At 68.2% G+C, this 21078-nt stretch overlaps 8 protein-coding genes across 8 annotated transcripts; 4 read left to right on the top strand and 4 right to left on the bottom strand.

The window, feature by feature from the left end:
- Positions 1-17: 17 nt before the first annotated feature.
- RHOBADRAFT_52210 (uncharacterized protein) lies at positions 18-2500 on the top strand (the record flags this gene model as incomplete). Its single annotated transcript, XM_018416226.1, has 5 exons — positions 18-489; positions 558-902; positions 990-999; positions 1070-1490; positions 1592-2500. 5 exons carry the CDS (start codon positions 18-20, stop codon positions 2408-2410), a joined length of 2067 nt encoding a protein of 688 aa, XP_018272214.1. The 3' UTR covers positions 2411-2500.
- A 526-nt stretch (positions 2501-3026) lies between these two features.
- On the top strand, positions 3027-4757 carry RHOBADRAFT_52211 (uncharacterized protein; the record flags this gene model as incomplete). Its single annotated transcript, XM_018416227.1, has 4 exons — positions 3027-3087; positions 3188-4086; positions 4169-4256; positions 4366-4757. The coding sequence occupies 4 exons, from the start codon at positions 3027-3029 to the stop codon at positions 4605-4607; spliced, it is 1290 nt and encodes a 429-aa protein (XP_018272215.1). The 3' UTR covers positions 4608-4757.
- Positions 4758-5383: 626 nt separating this feature from the next.
- Positions 5384-7169, top strand: RHOBADRAFT_13508 (uncharacterized protein; the record flags this gene model as incomplete). The annotated part of the gene is made up of 6 exons (XM_018412144.1): positions 5384-5707; positions 5768-5848; positions 5915-6017; positions 6074-6300; positions 6370-6748; positions 6871-7169. 6 exons carry the CDS (start codon positions 5384-5386, stop codon positions 7167-7169), a joined length of 1413 nt encoding a protein of 470 aa, XP_018272216.1.
- A 239-nt stretch (positions 7170-7408) lies between these two features.
- RHOBADRAFT_52212 (uncharacterized protein) lies at positions 7409-9598 on the bottom strand (the record flags this gene model as incomplete). The annotated part of the gene is made up of 5 exons (XM_018416228.1): positions 7409-7631; positions 7743-7988; positions 8055-8203; positions 8436-8997; positions 9069-9598. The coding sequence occupies 5 exons, from the start codon at positions 9596-9598 to the stop codon at positions 7409-7411; spliced, it is 1710 nt and encodes a 569-aa protein (XP_018272217.1).
- Positions 9599-10015: 417 nt separating this feature from the next.
- On the top strand, positions 10016-13494 carry RHOBADRAFT_52213 (uncharacterized protein; the record flags this gene model as incomplete). The annotated part of the gene is made up of 7 exons (XM_018416229.1): positions 10016-10222; positions 10307-11018; positions 11086-11483; positions 11571-12629; positions 12703-12861; positions 12936-13154; positions 13279-13494. 7 exons carry the CDS (start codon positions 10016-10018, stop codon positions 13393-13395), a joined length of 2871 nt encoding a protein of 956 aa, XP_018272218.1. The 3' UTR covers positions 13396-13494.
- Positions 13461-15103, bottom strand: RHOBADRAFT_66162 (uncharacterized protein). The gene is made up of 6 exons (XM_018418883.1): positions 15016-15103; positions 14865-14935; positions 14576-14786; positions 14421-14511; positions 13751-14235; positions 13461-13602 (listed from the first exon to the last, which is right to left on the bottom strand). Exons 1-6 carry the CDS (start codon positions 15085-15087, stop codon positions 13501-13503), a joined length of 1032 nt encoding a protein of 343 aa, XP_018272219.1. The 5' UTR covers positions 15088-15103; the 3' UTR covers positions 13461-13500.
- Positions 15104-15215: 112 nt separating this feature from the next.
- RHOBADRAFT_34793 (uncharacterized protein) lies at positions 15216-17539 on the bottom strand (the record flags this gene model as incomplete). Its single annotated transcript, XM_018413229.1, has 10 exons — positions 15216-15386; positions 15454-15497; positions 15572-15616; positions 15690-15890; positions 15956-16120; positions 16199-16460; positions 16532-16671; positions 16771-16853; positions 16924-17263; positions 17367-17539. The coding sequence occupies 10 exons, from the start codon at positions 17537-17539 to the stop codon at positions 15259-15261; spliced, it is 1581 nt and encodes a 526-aa protein (XP_018272220.1). The 3' UTR covers positions 15216-15258.
- A 199-nt stretch (positions 17540-17738) lies between these two features.
- RHOBADRAFT_52216 (uncharacterized protein) lies at positions 17739-21023 on the bottom strand (the record flags this gene model as incomplete). Its single annotated transcript, XM_018416230.1, has 7 exons — positions 17739-17814; positions 17880-18427; positions 18525-20050; positions 20120-20282; positions 20351-20511; positions 20608-20776; positions 20844-21023. The coding sequence occupies 7 exons, from the start codon at positions 21021-21023 to the stop codon at positions 17781-17783; spliced, it is 2781 nt and encodes a 926-aa protein (XP_018272221.1). The 3' UTR covers positions 17739-17780.
- Positions 21024-21078: the final 55 nt, after the last annotated feature.

Raw genomic sequence — 21078 nt, forward strand, 5'->3', positions numbered from 1 at the left:
CTGAGCCTCGTGCGACCATGTTGCGCAAGCTCACCCGCATCATCTACCCCTCGCCGCCGCCACCCGACGCCGGCCCAGGTCCCGCCGACCCTGTCCCGCCCTCGACCTCGCCCTCTCCCCCGCCGCCTTCAGCCAACGCCCGCCGACTCGCCACCGACATGGACACCGGCTCGGCCAACAGCGATACCGACGCTCCCGACCCCGGTCCACCCGCCTCGTCCAGCCGTCGCCGACCCGCTTCCCCCACCTCAACGTCCTCGACCCGCCCCACCCGCACCTCCAACAAGCGCAAGGCCGACGACGCCCGCAACTCGACCACGTACGGCACCGCCAACAAGCGCGCCAGGGCACGCGCCGACAAGGACGACCGCGACCAGTCGCCCGACGAGCACGACTCGCTCGGCCACCCAGACGGCCCAATGACCAAGGCCGTCGCTCGCCGCTTCGACGACCAAGGGTCTGGCGCCGGCAACTACAAGCGCATGACCGGTGCGCCCGCTTTTCTCCCGGCCCTCCCCCTCCCGTCGTCGACGAACCTCGCACTGACCTCCCTCCAGGTCCCGCCTTTGACGCGCCCATCTACCTCGGCGACGTCGTCGAGATGCGCTCGGACGGCTCGTCCAACGGCGGCTGGTACGGCTGCGTCGAGCTCATCCGCGCCCTCAAGGAGAGTGTCACCAAGATCCGCGACCGCGACCCGTCAAAGGCCGGCGACCTCCCGCAGTACCTCAGCACCGAGGTCGGCCTCCAGCTGTCCTGGTTCTTCTCCAAGACGGACCTCGAGGCGCTCGACGGCGAGGCCGGCAAGGCGTGCAAGGGCGCGACCGTCAACCTCGGGCCCAACGAGCGCGTCAAGGGCGACTGCCTCGACTGGAACTGGCAGTCGATGATCGTGTCCAAGAGTGCGTCCCCTGCCCTCCTCTTCCGCCCCCATCTCGCCGTCCAAGACGCACGTGACTGACCTACGCGTTCGCCCTGCCGCCCTGCAGAGCCTGAGATGTGCGCCCCCCTCATCCTGCTTCGGCGTCGAGCAGTGCCTGACCTCGAGTCTTGTTCCCTCTTCCTGCAGCATGTACGTCTTCAACGACGCGTACCCTCGACGCGCCCCGCTCAAGTACACCATCTCGTGGCACCCGCTCGCGCATTACTCGACGCGCGACCTGCGCAAAGTCGCGCCCTCGATCACCCATTTTTCCGCCCTCGAGACGCCGTCGCGCTTCCCCGACGACCTGCCGCCGCTCCCGGACTACTACTTCGGGACCGGGTACCCGGGCTACGTGCCGCCCGAGGCCGCCTGGTCGTCGACGGCCGTGCACGCGGGCAAGGGTGAGCCGCTCGGGCGCGAGGGCGACGGCGTGCGGCAGATCCCGTACGTGCGCGTCGGGTTCTCGTTCCTGCGGCACAAGGTCCAGGAGGACGAGGCGATGGCCTCGACGGCGGCGGGCAAGAAGGCCAAGGCGCTCGGCCGGCCAAGGCAGGTCAACCAGCTCGTGCGTCCCTCTCTCTCTGCCTCTCGACTCGACTCGCGTTCTCGCGCAATGCTCTCGAGCGCCTCGACTCACCTGACGCCGTTTCTGCTCCTCCCTCGCAGAATTTCGTCAGCCACAGCTTCGACAACGTGCCGTACAACCCGCGCAAGGTTCAGCGCTACTCGCGCACCGCGCTCGCGTGGTACAACGTCGACGACCTGTACGCGCACGGGTGCTTGCGGTGGAAGTACGCCTCGAGCCCGACCGAGCCGGCTCCAGCTCCAGCTCCAGCTCCACCACCCGCCCCGTCGACGCCGAAAGCCGCCCCGTACCCGCCCGTCACGCCTCAGCGCCGTCGCCCCGTCCCGGCCGCCTTCACGATCGAGATCCCGCCGCCTCGCACGCCGTCGTCGCGCATGCCGCGCAGCCGAGCCGCCGCCGCCGTCGCCTCGAGCTCGTGGTCCTCGTCGCCTGCTCCTTCTCGCGACAACGCCCGATACCCTCCTCCCGACCCTCCTTTGCCTGCGCCCGACCACTACGCCGACGCCGCCCTCTTTGACGGCCCCGACACGCCGTACGTCGCGCTGCACAAGCTCGCGCAGACCAACATCATGCGCGGTGGGACGTACGGCCTGACCGGCAACGCCTACCTCGTCGACTGCGCCACGGTGCTCGCGAACGAGCTGCGCCGCACGGGCGACATGGAGCAGACGGCCGAGGAGCGCGACGAGCTGTGGGCCAAGGCGCTCGAGCTGCTCGAGAGCGCCGACGAGTGGGACGCCGAGGTGCAGCGGCGGGTCAGGGGTGACGGCGGCGCGGCGACGCTCGCGCCCGAGTGGAGGAGCGACGGCAACGAGCGGCTGAGGCGGGTGCCCGGGCCGGACGACGGCGAGGAGGGCGAGTGGGTGTGGTCGTGCCCGATCTCGGGCAGGGAGATCTGAGCCGACGGGGTCAGGGAGCAGGTTCTGTCGCAGTGCATGGGGCTGTACGAGATTGGGCGGTCTTGAGAACGCGCAGCTGTTTCGTGCGAGAGCGTGCGAGTCGTCGCGAGAGTCGCCGGCGAGAGGTCGTAGCGCAGTTTCGCCTCGTCTCTTGCTCACCGAGTGGGTCGCAACGCGGTGAACGTGTGCGCACAGCTCTTGTGACCTCGGCGAGCGCGCACTCGAGCCAGCCGAAAGCTTGACGAGAGCTCTGTCGTCCTCGTCGACCTCGCCGCCTGATGGGATTCGCTCTCGCTCTCTCACCGCTGTGAGCCGGCACCTGCTGCTGCCCCGAGGCGTCGATCAACCTTGGCATCGTCTGTGCCGCCCCTGCTGCGCACACCGCCTCGCCAGCGCGACCTCGCAACCTCGCCCGACTCTGGCGTGATCTCGCCTCGTCCGCCTCGTCCTTCTCGGCCGCCTGTCCTCCGCCGCGATGGTGCGATCCGCCGTCTGACCTTCGCAAGGCTCGGCGCAACTGCCCGACCACTCGCTGCGCAGTCCTCGGCGAGGTGAGCCCCAGCTTCCCCTCCTCCCCTCCTTGGACCCTCCCTCGCACCGCGCCCACGAGCCTGACATGACGATCGCTCGGCCACAGTACCCGCCGTTCAAGCACGTCCAGCCGACCAAGGAGAACCGTGCGTCCTCGCCTTCCACTCCCCTCCCCGACTGGCCTCTCGACCGGACCTCCTCAAGCTCTGCCACCAGTAGAGCTGACCGCCTCTCTTGCGCCGACAGTCCCCTTTGTCGAGCTCGGCGTCGTTGACCTGTCCAAGTACCGCGACGGCCCTGAGGGTCTCGCCGCTCGTCAAGCTCTCGCCGCCGACCTCGAGGAGGCCATCACGACCCAAGGCTTCTTCTTCCTCGAGGGTCACGGGTTCCCGCACGACAAGCTCGAGTACCTCCAGGCCGTGTCGCAGGCCATCCTCGACCTCCCGCTCGACGAGAAGGCCAAGTTCCCCGCCGGCGCGGCCCAGTCGGACGGCGACTCGTTCGACGACAAGACCAAGCTCGGCGCCGAGCGCGGCAGCGGGTTCAAGCCGCGAGGGTACTGGAGCATGCAGGCCGGCGTGCGCGACCAGATCGAGCACTTCAACTACGCGAGCCTCGCCTTCCTCTGCCCTCTTCCTCCCCCGTTCGTTCCGCCCTCGAGCCTGTGCCTCACTGGCTCGTCGCGATCTTCCCTGACCACCTCTCGCCGACAGCGCAACCTCCTTCACCCGACCTTGCGCAACGAGCAGGCCTACCCCGACCTCGTGCGGCGGCACCTCCCCGAGACGACCGAGTACTTCTCGTACCTGCATCTCGTCGTCGTCCGCAAGCTGTCGTCCCTGTTCGACATCATCCTCGAGCTGCCCGAGGGCACGATCTGGTCCCTGTTCGATGTCACCGAGGACAAGCCCGAGGTGTCGGGCGGCGGTTTCGGGCGCGCCATGCTTTACCACGGCATGAGCGCCGACGACGAGGCGAAGACCAAGGGCGACTGGCTGCGCGGTCACAGCGACGCGTCGTCGCTCACCTTCATCACGCCGCAGCCCATGGCGAGCCTCCAGTTCCGCGACTATCACGACGGCCAGTGGAAGTTTGTCGGGTACCGCCCAAACGCCCTCGTCGTCAACCTCGGCGACCGCTTCGAGGTGCGCCCACCTCTCTCTCTCTCTCTCTTGATTCTCTACCCTGTCGAAGTAGCCCTGACCCCTCGCCCTCGTCGTCTCGCAGTTCCTCACCGGCTCGTTCGCCAAGTCGACGATCCACCGAGTCGTCGGTCCTCCCGCCGACCAGCGAGGCCACCGCCGCCTCGGCCTGAGTGCGTCTCTCTTTCTCTCGTCGTCCCCCCCCCCCCCCCCCCCCCCCCTCTCTCTCTCTGTGCGCGCAGCAGCTAGAGATACTGACACCCTCGTCTTTCCCCGACACAGTCTACTTTTGCGACTTCAAGCCGTCGGTCCTGATCGACCCCTTGACGCTCTCGTCGCCCAAGCTGGACCGCCTCGGGTTCACCAAGCCCGCCGAATGGGAGCGCATCACGGGCGAGCAGTGGGACGACGTCAAGGGCAAGTCGTTCGGCAAGAGCAAGATCAACGACCGCGACGGCGACGAGCCCAACGAGCTGCTCATCTATGGTCGCCTCGCCGAGCGGTGGCACCAGCTCGGTAAGTGAGCGCGCGGCCCAACGAGCTGCTCGTCTATGGCCGCCTCGCCGAGAGGTGGAAACAGCTCGGAGCGGGAGCGCGCGGCCCTCTTCCTCTCTCGCCCTTTCCCCTTCAGTAGCTGGCCCGGTCTTTTGTGCTGTATCTAGAGACGTTTCATGAGCACCTTGCGAGCGAGCTGGACCGTCGCGCAGAGCGAAAGCTGGAACTCGCCGCTGCGCCAGCCGAGGTCGCCCTTAGCCTCACCCTGCCCGCCACACCGCGCTCAGCATGGCTGCTGAGTTGCTCAGCACCCGCGCACATCGACTACGACTTGGCAGGGCCCGTCCCCCCTTGTGGCCGGCCTGGACTCGAGCCGTACTCGCTCTCATCGCTCGACCCACCCACCTCGACGTCCCTCTCCACCTCGCCCACCGCCGCCAGCTCGGCGCAGACGCCATGGACGGGCTCGAGCACGCTCAGGTTCCCTGTGCGGCTGCTGCGCCTGGCCAGCTCATGGCTGCGCAGCCGCACGGCGGACTTTCCTTCTTCCCCCGCTTCGCCGAGTCTCGCTTGCGCCATCTCATGTCGCCATCGGCTCAGCTTCTCTCGGGCGACATTGACCCGGCAGCGCTACACAAGCGTCGGCTTTGCGCGATCGCTGCATGTCGCCAGAGCTTCCGAGCAGCACGCTCGCGGTGCCGCTCGCCTTCGTCCTCGTGCCGGCCAGCTCGTTCTCCCAGCTCTTGCTCTTCCTCTCTCTCGCTGCTCGATACCTCGTCTCAGCCTCCTCCCTACCCTCTCGATCATGTCCGACATCAAGTCGCCATCACTCGTCGAGGCCGACCCGACGCCGGTCACGCCCGTCAAGCGCAGCTTCTATCGCACGACCTGGTGGGCCGCGCTCGCGCTCGGCGTCTGCAACTTCTGCGCGCCAGGAATCTGGGGCGCGATGAACTCGCTCGGCGCCGGTGGAGCGGCGACGCCCTTCCTCGTCAACGCCAGCAACGCGCTCACTTTCGGCCTCATGGTCGTCACGGCCTTCCTCACGTCGACCATTACGCGCTACATCGGCGTCCGGTGGACGCTCTTCTTTGGCGCAGCCGGCTATGCGCCGTACGCTGCGGGCCTGGTGCGTCCCGACCTCGTCCCTCTCCCGGACCGCGACTGACCTCGTTCCTCGCGACCGCAGTACTGCAACAACCGGTTCGGCAACGAGTGGTTCCTCCTCCTCGGCGCTGCACTGTGCGGCATTTCGGCCGGCACGTTCTGGGTGCGTCGTTCGTCCTTCCCTCGCAGCAGGACCCTCGCTCACCCTTTCTCTCCCTCCTCGTTACAGGGCATTGAGGCGGCCGTCGCTATGTCCTACCCTGAGCCCGAGAACCAGGGCAAGTTCCTCGGATGGTGGCTGTCCTTCCGCGTCGGCGGGCAGATCCTCGGCGGTTCGTCCATGTCCGCAACTCTGAACGAGCCGGCCCTGACTTTCTTCTTCCCTCAGGCGCCATCAACCTCGGGCTCAACTCGAACCGCAGCGAGGCCGGCGCCGTCAATCCAAAAGTCTTCCTTATCTTCATCGCTCTACAGGCGGCGGGACCGTTCACGGCCTTCTTCCTGCCGCCGCCGCACAAGGTCCAGCGCACCGACGGCCTCGCCGTCAAGCTCTTCGTCGACAACCCGATCCTCGTCGAGCTCAAGGAGACCGCCAAGCTCTTCTTCAGCAAGCGTGTGCGTCCCTGTCCGCCTCTCAGCCGGCCCGAGGACGATGGCACTGACTCGAGGTCCGAGCGCGCGCAGTTCCTCCTCATCGTGCCCCTCATCTCCCAGGCCGTCTTCAGCGAGTCGTTCAACTCGACGTTCCTCACGCTTCACTACACGGTGCGCGCACGTGCGCTCGGCAGCTTCCTCTCGGCCGTCGTCAGCATCATCGCCGGCAACCTGTTCGGCCTCGCCCTCGACAGCAAGCGGTTCAACCTCCAGCAGCGCGCTCGCGGCGCCTTCTTCCTCGTCATGGGCCTCCAGGGTGCATGGTGGACGTGGAGTATTGTTGTCAACAACGAGTTCCGCAAGACGGGCGCCGTGTACGACTGGAATGACGCCGGGTTCGGCAAAGGGTTCGGCTCGTACTTGGCCATCGCCGCCGGTTTCCAGCTCAACTACATGTTCCTCTACTTCGGTCCGTCCTCTCTCTCTCCCTCTCCCTCTCGCCTCGACTATCTCGGGCGAGAGTCGCTTCCAGTGCCGCCCACAATCGGCCTTCCCAAGTCGCCTCTCACTGACTCTCTCTCTCTCTGACAGTCTGCGGCACTCTCGTCACCGAGCCGGCCGACATCCTGCGCATCGGAGGCCTCCTGCGTGCCACCGAGTCCGCAGCGCAGGCCGTAAGCTACGGCCTCAACTCGCTGCCGGCCTTTCAGGACATCGGCGCCTCGTCGCTCAATTTCGCCTTGTGGGGCGTCAGCCTCGTCCCAGCGTGGCTCGTCATCCGCAAGATCGGCGTCGAGTACTTCGGGCGTGCCGAGAAGGAGCGGCGCGAGCGGGCAGGGCTCGAATCGAGCGCGGCGAGCGTGGGCTCGAGCGAGAAGCTGTCGCTCTAGATGTCGTTTCGGCGGCGATGAGGGCGTGCATAGGGCGTTGTAGACTCTGATCTTTGATATGGTACAAGCTGTGGTTCTCTCTTTGCGTCGTCGTGCCTCCTGAGAGGCAGGCTTGAGCGGGAGGATCTCGGCGCTCTTCTCCCTTGCGATTGCTCATGGTCGAAGGCGCGCTCGACATGCTCTCGACGTGCGAGGGACAGATTGCGAGAGCGATGAACGCTTTGGGATGCAAACGCGCTCTACTCGCTCGAACCCTGGCCGCTCGCTCGCCCTTCCTCCCCTCGCCGCTGCCGCTCGCTCTCGACCTCGCTCGCCTCGCTCGCCACCGCCCCTGCCCAGCCCTCGACCGCTCCGGCGAGCATCTCGCGCCACTCGGCTGCCGACTCGGGCCTGCGCGCAGCGATGAGGCGGATGTCGAACGGCGGCGGGCCGAGCGAGAGGGCGTAGCGGTGCTTGAGGGCACTGCGGGCGGTCGAGAAGGGGCGTCAGGGCTGCTGCTGCGTGACGGGCGTCGACGACCAAAAGTCTCGAGGAGAAAGAAGGCGAGAAAGAGAGAGGGAAAGAGGGACGCACGCGCTCCATTGCCCAAGGTTCTCGGCCCTCCTGAACGTGGCGCCGACCCTCTCGCCGCCGTCGCTCGCCGCGCTCGCCGTCCGGCTCATGCTCGACGAAGCTGGCCCACCGCTGCTGCCGATGATGCCGACCGCGGCGAGAGGAGGAAAGACGTGTATCGAGGACGAGGGGACGAAGCCGAACGGGCGCGACCAGGGCGAGTGGCGAAGGACGTTGTTGAACGACTCGAGGAGGAGGGTGCCGTCGCTGCGAGAGAGGTCACAGGTCAGTTCGGCTCGACTGAGAGGGGGGGGGAGAGGAAGAGGAGCGTACCTGAGCGCGTCGAGAAAGCCGCACCAGTCGTCGGCGGGGTCGGGCAGGGCGTGTTCAGCCGTCGACGCCGACGCGTCAGCGACCATGATGGCGTAAGCTCGGACTGTACGCCAAGGTGGTCCCCCACGAGTCAGGTCACGCGTGCCGAGCTGCGAGACGAGGAATCGAGGCCATCGAAGCCGACGCACCGAGCCCGTCCGGCCAGCCCGTGTCGCGCGCCCAGTCCGGCAACGCCTCTGCCCGTCCCTCCCCGCCCTCGACCGTTCTTCCTCCCACCTGCCCTTCCTCGTCCGCCCTCACGCTGCTCCGCCGGCGCCCCGCGCCCGCCGCCGCACGGACCCTCGTCTCGGACCGTTCGAGCTCGTCCTCCACGGCGCGCACCCACCGCTCGACGAGCGCCGCCTCGCGCTCGAGAGCCGACAGCTCGACATCGACGCGGTACTGCGGCTCTGGCGACGCCGTCTGCGACGCCGGGTCGCCGTGCGGCGCGGTGACCTCGGCATGTCCCGTCGCTCGCGCGCCCTGATCGTCGCCGGCCTCGCTCGTGAGCGTCGATGGACGAGCCACCGCCGCGTCGTCGGTACCGACGGTACCCGGCAGGCGGTACCGCGCCTCGATCTCGCGCAGCATGCCGAGCACGTCGAGGCTTGTGCGGCGCAGGACGATGAGCGGGTTTTCGGCGCTCTCGGTGCCGGCCCTTGACGGGGCGGGCGGCGAGGGCAGGGAGACGGCGAAGGCCTGGATGGCGCGGACGGCGAGGGTGGTGGTGGCGAGGAGGGTGGGGACGAGGGGGAGATTGGCGTCGTCGGCGGACGAGGGGAAGGACGTGTCGTCGGCTGGACTCATTGGCGTGATGGCGGACGCGGTCGAAGGATTGCGCGACATGGTCGATGAAGATGAAGGTCGGCAAGGCGGGCGTGTCGAACCGGGAGCGATAGACCAGCTGCGCGAGGAGGAACGGCGGGTCAAAATCCTGTGCGGGCTACTGCGAGAGAGAAAGAGAGGAGGGCGCACCAGTCACACACGGCATCGAGGGCCTCGTACGCCTCGGAGCGCAGCTGCGCCTCGTCCTTGAGCACCGCGCTGCGAGTGAGCGCCTCGTCGCGCTCCCACGGCATGCGCAGGTCGACGACGGGCTTGTCGGGCTGCGGGCCCAGCTCGTCGATCGCGCCGCCGTCGCCGTCGACTGCGCTCTCGTGCTCGAGAGGCTGGAGGACGCCATTCGAGGACGACGAGGTGCGCCTCGGCGGCGGTGCGGCGCGAGGGTGGGCTTGAGCGAGGAGGCCGAGTTTGGCGAACCCGTGCTGGAGGTGGTGGATCGAGGGAAGGGTGTGAACGCTCTGGCGCTGGAGGGCGCTGCGCGAGAACGGGCGGGACGAGGCGGTCGCGAAGAAGCGAGACCGGGTCGACGACGAGGCGGTGGGGGAGAGTTGAGGAGGGGGAGCAGTCGAGGGCGCCTGGGCATGGATCGGCGAGGCCACAGGGCTTGCTGCTTCTTGTGCACCTTGTGGCGCAGTATCGGCGGTCTCAGACGTGGTGGACATGGGGACGCGGTGTCGTTGGCTGACGAGGCGGACGAGGTGGGGGAACGGGGCGCACGGCGAGTCGCTCGACGCCGTGCAGGGAGCGCTCGAGCTGCAAGTGGTGCCGAGGAGCGTCCTGGTCCAGCTTGTGGTACCCGCGAGCCAGCTGGTGGCGTGGCTGACGAGAGAGGAACCACCTCTCCGCGCGAGCCAGATGAGACGAGGGACAACAGCGACCACGCCGCCCAGCGAGCTACCGACACCTGTATCGCTCTTGCAGCACCGTAGAGCTCTCACCAGACCCGCCCAGCGATTTCCTGCGAGGTGGGCGCACCGCCTCGTCCTCGTCTCGAGCTCGAGCTCGACCGCATCGTCCTCGCGCTTCACCCTCTGCTCCTTCCGCCGAGCAGGACCACCACCAGCCCCCGCACTGCTACCATGGGCAAGGTCAGGCACCGCAAGCAGACGCGCGCCGCCCGCGTCGCCGCCTCGTCCGCTCCCCTCACCGACACCTCGGACCCCACCAACAACCCGCACCCGAACCAGCACCGCGAGGGCAAGAAGGGCCAACGCCGCGACGCCGAGATGCAGGACCTCCTCGACAAGCTCAGGGCTCCCGAGGGCCGCGACCGCGTCTTTGCTGCGGTACGCTCACCTCTCTCCCTCTCTCTCTCCTTGCGACTCGCTCTCCCAAGGCCAGGCTGACCTCCTTTCTTGCGCGCGAAACAGTCCACCCTGTCGTCTTTGATCCTGTCGCTCCCGCCCATGCAACTGCGCCTCCTCCTGTCGCGCAACCTCATCGGCCTCCTCATCGAGCGCCTCTCGACCCTCTCGGCGCCCTCGTCCTCGTCCTCGTCGACGCCGCCGCCTTCAGACGACCTGTCGACCGCCATCGAGTCGCTCGGCGCCCTGCGCAACCTCGCCGTCTCGTCCCCTCCCCACATCCTCTCCGAGATGCACAACAAGCGCCTCCTCCTCCCGCTCGCGACCGTCCACCTTCCGCTCCTCGCCCACTTCCTCCCGCACCAGCTCGCGCCGCCACCCGCACCCGTCAAGCCCGCGCTCCCGGCCACCGCCGAGCAGCGCCGCGCCGCCGACGCCGCCAACGAGGCGCACGACACGCTCCGCCGGTCCTTCTGGGACTGGACCGAGAACGTCCTCACCCTCGTGTGGTGCCTCGCCGAGAGCAACACCAAGATCCTCGCCGGTCTCAACGCCCACGCCGAGCACATTGTCGCCCTGTGCGTCGCCCTCCTCGACGAGGACCGCCTGGGGATCGACAAGCTCGACGGCGACGAGCAGCGCGGCGAGGGCGCGGCGGGTCCGGGCGGCATGGACGTCGAGGCCGGGGCAGCGGGCGGCAAGGCGCTCAAGAAGAAGGACGTCAAGCGGGAAAAGGCCAAGCGCCTGCGCGTGCCCCTCTTTGTCGCCGTCGCAGCAGGTGCGTCCCTTTCCTCCTCCATCCAGTGCTTCCTGCGGCACCTCGACTGACCTTGCCCGGTCCGCAGCACAAACCCTGCACGCCTTCATCTCGTCCAACCCGGCGGCACACACGCACCTCCTGTCGTCGGCCGGCTCGTTCACCTTCTCGCCCGCCCTCTCGACCCTCCTCTCGATCCTTCTCACCCCAACGCCTCCCTCGTCCTCTTCTCGCTCTTCCACCGCATCAACCGACGCCGCACCCGCCGGGCCCTCGAGCTCAGACGTCGACGCCTGGGCGCAGCTGCGCGTCCTCGCGTTCGGGTCCCTCCTCGAGATCGCCAAGGGCCGCTCGAAGCGCCGCGACGTCGAGACGGTGCGCGACGCGCTCAGGAGCGACGTTGCGCAGGGTGTTCTCCTCGGGCTCGTCGGGAGCGCGCGGCTTGAGGACTCGGTCGGCGAGGCGAAGAAGGTGGCCGGCGAGATTGTGCGTCCCGGCTTCTACTTCCTCCTGCCTCTGGCTCCCAATCCCTCGCCTCGCAAAGCCCTCACTAACGCGCGCAACGCCCTGCAGGACCCGACGGCGCTCCCGAATCAGCACACGACCACGTCCGACTCGCCGGCGGGCAAGCTCGCCGCGCTCGAGCGCCAGAGCCAGACGCTCCAGCTCGCGCTCGAGGTCCTCAGCGAGTGGCTCGCGTCGGGCCTGCCCGCCGCGGGCTCGTTCGACGGCGCGCCGGGCGCCGGCGCAGAGGGCGAGGAGGAGGACGACGAGGAGCAGGAGGCGTGGGGCGGCATCTCGATGGAGGTCGAGGGCGGCGACGACATCGACATGGGTGCGTCGGACGGCGAGGGCGAGGACGAGGCGATGGGCGGCGACCAGGTCAACGAGGCCGACGGCGTCATTCGGCGCCGGCGCGGCGACACGCCGACGGCCGACGACAGCATGCTCGACGACCTCGCGGCGACGGCCGGCGACGGCGACGACTCGGACGGCGACTCGGGCGACGACGACGACGGCGCCGCAGCCGAGACGAGCGCGACCAAGTCGGGCGCGCTCGCCCTCCTCAGCTCCCTCCCTCTCCAGCTCCTCGCCCTGTCGCGCCCGACCTCGCTCTCGTTCCTTTCCCCCTCCTCTTTCGCCCCCTCGCCGCTCGACGCGCCCGCCTCGGCCTCGGCCTCGTCGTCGGGCCTGATCAGCACCTCGGCCTCGAGCGCCGACCTCGTGCCGCACAACCTCGCGCCGCTCGCCGAGGCGCTCACGACGGTGCACGTGCGCGCTACCGAGGCGCTCAACAACCTTTACGTCGTCCTGTCGCGCGCCGGTGCCGCCAAGGGCGCGACGGCCGCCGCGAGGCGCGACGCCAAGGAGCTCCAGAGCGTGTTTGAGAGCGCGCTGCAGCTCATGCTCGGCGCGCTCGAGGGCGCAAGGACGCACGGCCCGACCGCAGCCGCTGCGGCGCCGGCGGCGTCGGGCAAGAAGGGCAAGGGCGGCGACAAGGCGCCGCAGCAGCAGGGTGGCGACGAGGTCGACGAGGTGCAGGAGCGCCGGCTCGAGGTCGTCATGGCGGCGGCGGGCGTCGTGTGGGGCTGTGTGCGCCTCGGGCTCGACCCGGAGCCTGGTGCAGGACTTGTGCGTCCTCCCCTTTCTCTGCCTCGCCTTCTCAAAGGCGCCCGTCTCTGACCCTCGTCGTCACGTCCCACAGGTCGTCGGCCCCGACACGACGCCGTTCTTGATCCAGCAGGTGTACGCTTCGCCGTTCGCGGCAGAGCCCACGCCGTCGGGCGAGGCGATCCGGGTGCGCACGCTCGGCGCGCTCGGATACCTCGGACGGCGCCAGGGCGTCCCTGCCGAGGAGAATGCTGTGCGTCTCACCTCTCTCTTTCACCTCTCTCAGTCTCTCGCGAGCCGCACTCACCCGCTCGACCTCGCTCGCAGCAAATCGGCCGCTTCCTCCTCTCGCTCCTCCCCGCTCGGACCCCTGCGGCGTCGACCTCGCCCTCGACCGTCGCGTCGACGCCCGACATCCTCCTCCAGGCGATCGACTCGCTCATCGACCTGTACGCCGACGAGGAGCGCGAGTACGACGTGCCCGTGTTCCGCGAGGGCGGCATGCTCCAGGCGCTTGAGGGCTCGGTCCCGGGCGTGCGCGCAGCTGTGCGTCCCCTCTCTCCCTCTCTCCTCCCTCTCCTTCTCTCTCCATGGCTGTTCCCGGCACATTCTCGTTCGTGCATGTCATTGACGCCGACCTCTCGCACCGTCCCGGAACCCGCACTCGCAGATCAAGAAGGTGGACCGCAACAAGTTCCCCGAGCTGCGCTCGCGCGCCGACGGGGCGCTCGAGAACCTCGTCGCGTTCGTCGGATACCGCAAGGAGGTCGTCAAGCAGCGGCGTTGAGCTGGGCGAGGCAGGAGGGCGAGGGGACGAGGAGCTCTCGTTCGGACGGAGGCGGGCGAGCAGATCTAGTGCAACTCGAGCTCTATTGCACGCCCGCTCTACGAGTCACGTCCGCACCGAGAAGCTGAAAAGGTCGTCGCGAGAGTAGTGGGCCGAGCCGGCGCTGTCCATGTCGAGCTTGCATCCGAGAATGTCGTCCAGGTCGATCTGCGAGCGTGCTCTTCGCCGGTGAGTCGTCGCTCGGGAGATGGTCGGTATCCATGAACAGGTAGAAGGAAACGTCGACGAAGAGAAAAGGGGAAGGGGGGGAGAAAGGGCGCTGAGAGAGAAGAGCGAAAGGGAGAGGCGGGCGCACGTCGGCGTAGACGACTCCCTCCCGGTCCCACAGCGGCCCTGCAAGAATCTCGCCGAGCGGGCTCACGATGCACGACCCTCCCCTGCTCCACACCTCGTCCGCTCCTCGCCCCTCGCTCTCGCCGGCAGCCACTCGCGCAGGGTAGTCCTCGGGAAAGTCGCTCGCGCGCTGGAACTGATTGGCGCTCACGACGAAGCACCGGCCCTCCTGCGCGATGAACTGCATCGCCGGCGCCCAGGTCGGGCGCGCGTCGGCCGTCGGCGCGACCCACAGCTCGACGCCCTTGCGGTACAGGGCGTAACGCGCGAGGGGCATGAAATGCTCCCAGCAGATGACGCCGCCGACGCGGCCGACCGACGTCGCGACGACGGGCAGGTTGTCGGTCGCAGGCGCGGTCGAGTCGAGGGCGGCGGGAGGATTGGTCGCGCTGCTCGACGCCCAAACGACGCGCTCGGCGGCAGTCGGGATGAGCTTGCGGTGCTTGCCTGCGCGAGGCGAACGACGCAGAGTCAGTGAGGAGGCGCGTACAGACAGAGTAGGTGCTTGTGTGCGCGACAGGTGGGGTAGGCGAGCGTGAAAGAAAGGCAAGGGAAGGGACGGACGAGAGGAGGAGAAGGAGAAGGAGGGGAAGGGGGACCGTGCGCGAAAGGGAGGAACGGGCGAGACTTACCGAGGAGGATGCCCTGCTCAGAGATGATGACGTTGGTGCACCACAGCGTTGCGCCGAGGAGTGAACGCTCGATGATGCCGACCGAGAGGATCTGCCGAGGCCGGTTCGAGGGTGAGCGGGCGCTCACAGGCGCGGATCTGGGAGCAGGGACGCACAAGCTTGTTGCTCTTGGCGGCGACCAGGAGACGCTTGAACGCGTCAAAGTCGGTGCCGGCTCGAGTTGCAGCCGCCTCATCGCTCGCGAGCCAGTCGACGCCTTCTGCGCCGTCCGGAATTTTGACGGACGACGAGACGTAGCGGCTGTACCACGAGCGGTTCTCGTCGGTCCGTGCGCCAATCTTGAAGTCGAGGTGGCGCGGGTAGGCACTGCGGGCGGTCCACGAGCTGGTTCAGCTCGCGGTCGAGGTGGAGGTGGGGAAGGAGGGAGAGAAGCGAGGAGCGCACCTCAGGTAAGCCTCGGGGAAGACTGCGAGCTTGGCGCCTTGCTCAGCCACTTGGCTGCAGTAGTCCTCGAGCTGTTGCGGGCGTACAGGGGTGGGTCAGCTGGCTGTCGGACGCGGGCGTGGGGGGACGAGGCGAGGGAGGTCGAGCGCGCCTTGGAGAGAGAGCTGTCGAGGTTGTATGCGACTGAGGCGATCTGGACAGCGGCTACCTTGACTGGCGACATAACGGCGAGCGGGCAGCGAGTGGTGGGGAGGAGGGAGAGGTGAGCCTCTCCACGTTCGCTGATGAGAACGTCGGCACCGAACCCGCTCAACCGCGGCTACGAGCTATCTGGACTCTCGCGACTGAGGCGACAGTGGTACAGCAGCGATCTATTACAGGCTGCGCTCTTGCTCTACCGGCCCTTCTTGAGAAGCGCCTCGGTCCATGCCAAGTGCACGAGGTGCCCGCGCTCCTTGCGTGCGTAGACGAGATAGGACAGCGCGCCGAGTCCGACCGACACGAACGAGATGACGACGGCCCCTGCATGACGACGGGCCAGGGTGAGCGGCGGCGCGAGTGAGGCTCGAGGAGGGAGGCAGGGACGCACACTTGAACTGTGACGGCCGGTTGAGCACGATCGTGACGCCGTACCTGCATGACACGCACGGTCAGTCAGTCTGAGGCGTACGCAGGAGGAAGAAGAGAGAGAGAAGGTGAGGACGCACTTGACGAGGTCGAACATGTTCTGCAGCGAAAACTGAAGCGCCATGCTGCAGAAGAGAGTCACGCTCGTCAAGACCTGGATCGCGCTCGACGCGCTCGACGAGCGAAAGGGAGACGCGCATGCTGTTGCGCTGCGGGTGGTCGTTGAGCGCCTCCTGGAGCTCCTTGAGCTGGCACAGGTCGAAGCTCCACAGGCCGATTCGGCTCAAGGCCATGCCCGAGAAGAGGAGCGCGTCGTTCCAGCCGGGCCCTCGTTCGCCGTCAGGCGGTGCACCGACGAAAAACGCGAGGACGGCGGGAATGAGGGTGACGACCTCGGACCTGGCGGGGCGGGTGCGTCAGTGCGTAGGCGAGGCGAGCTCGAACAGGGAGAGAAGGGGACGCACAAGATGCTCCAGGTCCCGGCGCGTACAAGTCCGATGCGCTTCTCGAGAACAGGCATGACGAGCGTTCCAGCGAGGCCCGTCACGACGCCGATGCCGCGCATGCCGGCGACGAACGCGTCGGGGTACCGATGGCTCTTGAGATACGCGAGCATCGAGCCCTCGAAGCTGCGAGAGGGAGTGAGAGTGAGCTCGTCACAAGTATGTGGAAAGGCGGGAGAGAGAGAAGGAGGGGCAGGGACTCACGAGAGGACGGTAAGGTAGAGGAGCGAGATCGCCAGCGACGAGAAGAATACGGGCGCGCGGATGAAGGCGAGCCAGTTTCGGCCCTCGGCGACGACGTGCAGCCGTATTCGACCTGGTAGACGAGCGATCATGACCTGCAGCCGCGCTCGAGAAGGCCGATCGGCTGGTGGATCTGCGGCGAGCTCGTCGACGGCTGGGGCGGCCTCGGGCGTCGGCTTGGTCTCTGCCAGCATCGGGAAGCGTCGATAGACGATGTTGATCCCTGCAGAGGACAAGGAGTCAGTCTCGAGGTGAGAGGGAGGACGTGGAGGGAGAAAGAAGGCGGCGACGGACAGGTCCACTCGAAAATGGTCGCGCCGACGGCGAGACCTAGCAAGAACGCTGCCGCAAAGGTGTACGACGCCGCAGTAGTCAAGAGAGAGACGAACAAGGGCGCCAGAAGCTTTGACAGGAGGTCGATACGGCGCAGGTAGCTGTGCGAGGCAAGGGAGGTTTAGGTCGGTGCAACGAATGGCCGACACAGGTCGCGCCTTCTCCTGTCGCACAGATGATGGAGATAGTGTGGGACGCACGTGTTGAGCTGCGTGAGCTTGGCGCCGTCGCCTTGAGCGATGCAGGTGACCCAGTCCCGCTCGACGGCGACCGAGATGCCGATCTGCAGGCGGCGCATGCGAGCGCGTCAGGTCCCGGTCTCGTGGACGAGACGGAAGGTGAGCAGGACGCACTGTAGCCAGGTTCTGCGCCATCGAGAAGAGGGTGACGACGACGAAAAGTCCGACCAAGGTCGGCTGTTCTCGCCGTTCTTGCGCCGCGGCGTACAGGCGGAGGAAGCATGCAAGAAAGATGGCGTAGCTGCACGCGAGGGTGCCCTTTTGTGCGATGATGGTGCCTCGCACGAACCGGACTCGCTCAAAGAGGTCGACAAGGTGCCCGACCGTGCCGGCGAAAACGATGGCAGCGCTCGTCGTGCAAAAGCCGAAGATGGACGGCTGAAGGGTGGTCGACGGGAAGAGCTGGATGAGGAACAGGTACGAGGCGAACTCGTAGGAGCGCTGCTGCCATGTGCTGCGTGAGAGGTCGCGAGAGGGAGGAAGTGGGGGAGGGGCGAGGTCAGCTCCGCGGCATGCGAACGTGGGGGCAAGGGGAAGGGTGGAAGGCGCGAACGCACCTCGATAGATGCTGTGCGAGCAAGCAGAACAGGGCGCGCTTGTCGAGAGGCGAGGGAGCAGCTCGTGATGATGAAGATCGTGGCGGTTCGCCGCCGCCCTCGGGAGGCTCTGCCGCCCGCACTGAGCGGGTGTACGCGAGCTCGAGCTCGACCACAGCAGTTGTGCTTGTCATGGCGGCATCGGGAGCCGGTGCGAGGGAGCAAGCGCCTCGAGGAGACCCTCGCGGTCGTCGCCGTCGCCGGTCCATTTGCAAATCGTCTTCAACAGCCTCTTGCTCTCGCTCTCGCCGTCCTAGAGCGTCCGCAGAGCGAGCTCTCGCGAGTCCGGCCCCACAGCGAGCGCACAATGATCGCAAAGATACCGGGCAAGACGAGGCGGCGCAGATCTCGTTGCTCGTCCTCGCTCTCGAGCCGCTACTCAATCAGACCCAGCTGCTTCTGCCGGAAGCTGCGCGCACGCGAACAGTGTCAGGAAGGCACAACGAAAGGGAAGAAAGAGGACGGTGGACGCACCGCGAAAGCTTCTTGGGCTTCTCTTCCTCCTGTTGAACCTCGGCGGCCGGCTGCGCCTCGTCCCGCACCTCGATCTCGACGGGCGCCTTGCGCTCCGGGACGATCGTCTGCACGACCTCGGGCGGCCGCTTGCCCGCCGTGCGGTCCCGCCTCGCGTGCGCGCTCGCCTTGTCGCGCGCGAGCTCCTCACGCAACGCGATCTCGCGCTCGCGCTCGGCCGCCTGCTCGTCCTCGGGGAGCGGACGGCCCTCGGCGAGCGCCTCGAGCGTGCGGCGCAGGCGCTCGTCCTCGTCGTCGGCGTCGGCACCTGCGGCGGGCTCGCCGTCGTGCTCGAGCGGCGGGCCGAGCGGCGTGTGGCTCATGGCGAGGGACGGGTCGGCGGCGAGGAGCGAGGGGATGATGAGCTGGGCCGACTCGAGGTTGCGGTTCGACTGGCGGAAGCGCGAGGGTCGGCCTTCTTGCGCAGCGCCGGCCGACGGGTAGGTGCCAAAGGTCGACGCGGCGAGGGACGGATCGAGCGACTGCAGGGTCGCGTCGGCGGGGACGAGCTGTCGTGCGGGGCAAGAAGCAGGTCAGTCGTGTGGCGAAGAGCAACCCGAGACGAGAGAGCGAGAGAGAGAGAGGGAGAGGAAGGGAGGGACGCACCGCCTGATCCGCCTCCTCGTCTGCCGCCGCGCCGAACGGGTTCTCGCCCTCGGCGTGCCACCCACCGAGCGGTCCCGTCCCGCGCCCCGCACCGAGCATGAGGCGCTGCCGGTGGTACGCGAGGGCCACCTCGCGCTGGTGGAGCGCGAGGTCGACGTCGAGCTCGTCGTCGTCAAAGTCGTCGTCGTCCGAGTAGTCCCAGTCGTCGTCGTCCTCGTCCTCCTCGCCGTCGACGTCGCCCGCGACATGCGGCACACCCTCGTCCTCCTCGTCGGACCCGAACGGGATGTCGCCGAACGAGACGGTGCCCGGCGGGCGGTCGGCGCCGGACGAGGGCCGCGCCGAGAGCGAGATGGTGTGCACCGGCGCGGGCATGACGTCGCTCGAGATCGGCGCCGACGGCGGCTCGGCTGATCGAGCGGCGGGAGCGTGCGACGGCGAGGACGACGCCGCCGAGGGAGCGGACTCGCGCTCGTCGACGGCGCGCCCTTTGCCCTTGCCCTCGACGACGTCCTCCACACTCGCCGCCGGCTCGCCGAACGCCTCCCGCTTGAACCTCGACAGCCGCTTCTCCCTGACGGGCAGCCCGCCCGCTCCCGCTCCTGCACTCGCGCCGGCACCACCGCCGGGCGCCACCGCCTTGCGCAACGGCCGCTCGACGACGACGTCGCGGATCGGGCGCTGCGCCGGCGCCTCGACGCGCCTGGGCTCGGCCGGGGCCGAGGCCGGGGTCGCGGCCGACGAAGACGGCGGCGGCCCGAGGAGGATGGGCGCCTTCTTGGCCGAGGGCTGCTCCTCGGCGGCCGAGGGCGGCGGGAGGTCGAACGCGACGCGCTTCTTGTCGCCTGCAGGCGTCGCGGCGCGCGAGCGGGCCGAGGGCGACACGGGGCGCGAGAGGGCGGGCTTGAGCGCGGGTACGGGTGCGGGTGCGGGTGCGGGTGCGGGTGCTGATGCTGCGGCGGCGGGCGTCGAAGCACTCGTAGTCGTGGCTGGAGTGGACGAGGTGGCTGGCGAGGTGCCGCTCGAGGGCGAAGAGGTAGAAGAGGTGGGACCCGCCGCCGCGAGCGAGTTTGACGGGCGCTTCTGCTTCGACTTGGCGAGGAATCCGGCCGAGAAGCCGGCAAAGCCGCCTGCGCTCGATGTGGACGGCGCTGCAGGCTTGCTGGCGCTGCTCGAGGGCGCGACCGGCGCGACCGGCGCGGCGGGCGGCGGCGAGTCGGGCAGCTCGACGATCTTGCGCTCGGCGCTCGGCGCAGGCTCGTCATGCTCGGCCTCGGTCACCGCGGGAGGTGAAGCGGCGGCTGCGACGGCGGCGGCGGCGGCCTCCTCGGCCTCGAGCTCGTCGAGGATGGCCTTGATGTCGAGCGGCTGCCGGGCCGGGAACGGGTTGGGGTCCGTCTCGGCGGGTGCGGGCACAGGTGCGGGTGCGTATGATGGATGAGCGGTAGACGAGGGCTGAGTGGGCGCAGATGAGGAGGAGGAGGATGGAGCGGGAGGTGCCGAGTGGATGGGCGGAGGAAGCGGGCCTGCGGAACGAGCAGCGTCAGGCTCGAGGACGGGAAATGTGGCTCAGGAAAGGGAGAAGAGGGACGCACGGACGATCTGCTTGCCACCCTTCTTGATCAGGTACCCGCGAGCGCGCGCACTCGAGTTGGCTGGCGCCGCTTGAGCCGCCTTTGAGCTCGAGGCGACAGGCGCGGGCTCGAGCGGCAGGTCCTCGCGGATGTCGAACATGGGCAGGCCCTCCTCGTTGATGACCTGGAGGAGGTGGTTTTGTCAGAACCGGTATCGGACAAGGAATGTAAGAAGGAGGCGCGAGGACGCACCTCGCCCTGGGCGTTGATGGTCCAGTCCTCGTCGCCGAGGTCGGCCGTGCCGGCGCTTGCGGCGCCCTTGCCGAGCTTGCGCTCGTCGTCGCGCTTCTTGCGGAGGTCGGCCTCGGCCGCCTCGATTTCGCGGGTGAGCGTGACGACTTGGGCTTCGAGGTCTGCGGGCAGAGAAGGCGGGTCAGGGACGAGCGAGCAACGGGGCGGCCTGCGACCCCCTCTGCGCACTCAAGGGCCATGGTGAAAGGCGTGCACACCTTTGACAGCTTGTGCGACGTCGCCGCGAGCCTGCTTTGCGCTGCGGAGCACTCGGCGAGGTTGAGGGTCTTGGTCGGCGGCATCGGCTTGAGGCGGGTTGTCGACGCGGGTGATGTCGTTGGTGTGGATGAGCTGGCCGGGGAAGTAGGCGAGCGGACCGACAGGGATCTGCGAGGCAGGGAAAGGGGGGTCAGCTCGGGTGAGGGGGAGGGGAGGAAGAGGGAGGCGGGCTCACGTAGGCGTTCCAGGTGGGCTCGTCGGTGAAGGTGGCGAGCTTGTGGTCGAGGTGGCGGTAGTTGTGGATCTTGTCGTTGGCCTGGGCGAGCTGGACGCGCAGTTGCTGGAGGTTGCTCAGGTCGGGCGAGAGCGAGGGGACGGTCAAGGGACGTAGCGCTGCCGGGTTCGGGTCGGCCATGGTCGGAGGGTGCTCTCGGGAGCAGTCTGGCGGTGTCTCTGGGCGGCACAGAGGT

This window comes from Rhodotorula graminis (genome assembly GCF_001329695.1).
Source record: "Rhodotorula graminis WP1 unplaced genomic scaffold RHOBAscaffold_4, whole genome shotgun sequence".
Taxonomy (NCBI): Eukaryota; Fungi; Basidiomycota; class Microbotryomycetes; order Sporidiobolales; family Sporidiobolaceae; genus Rhodotorula; species Rhodotorula graminis.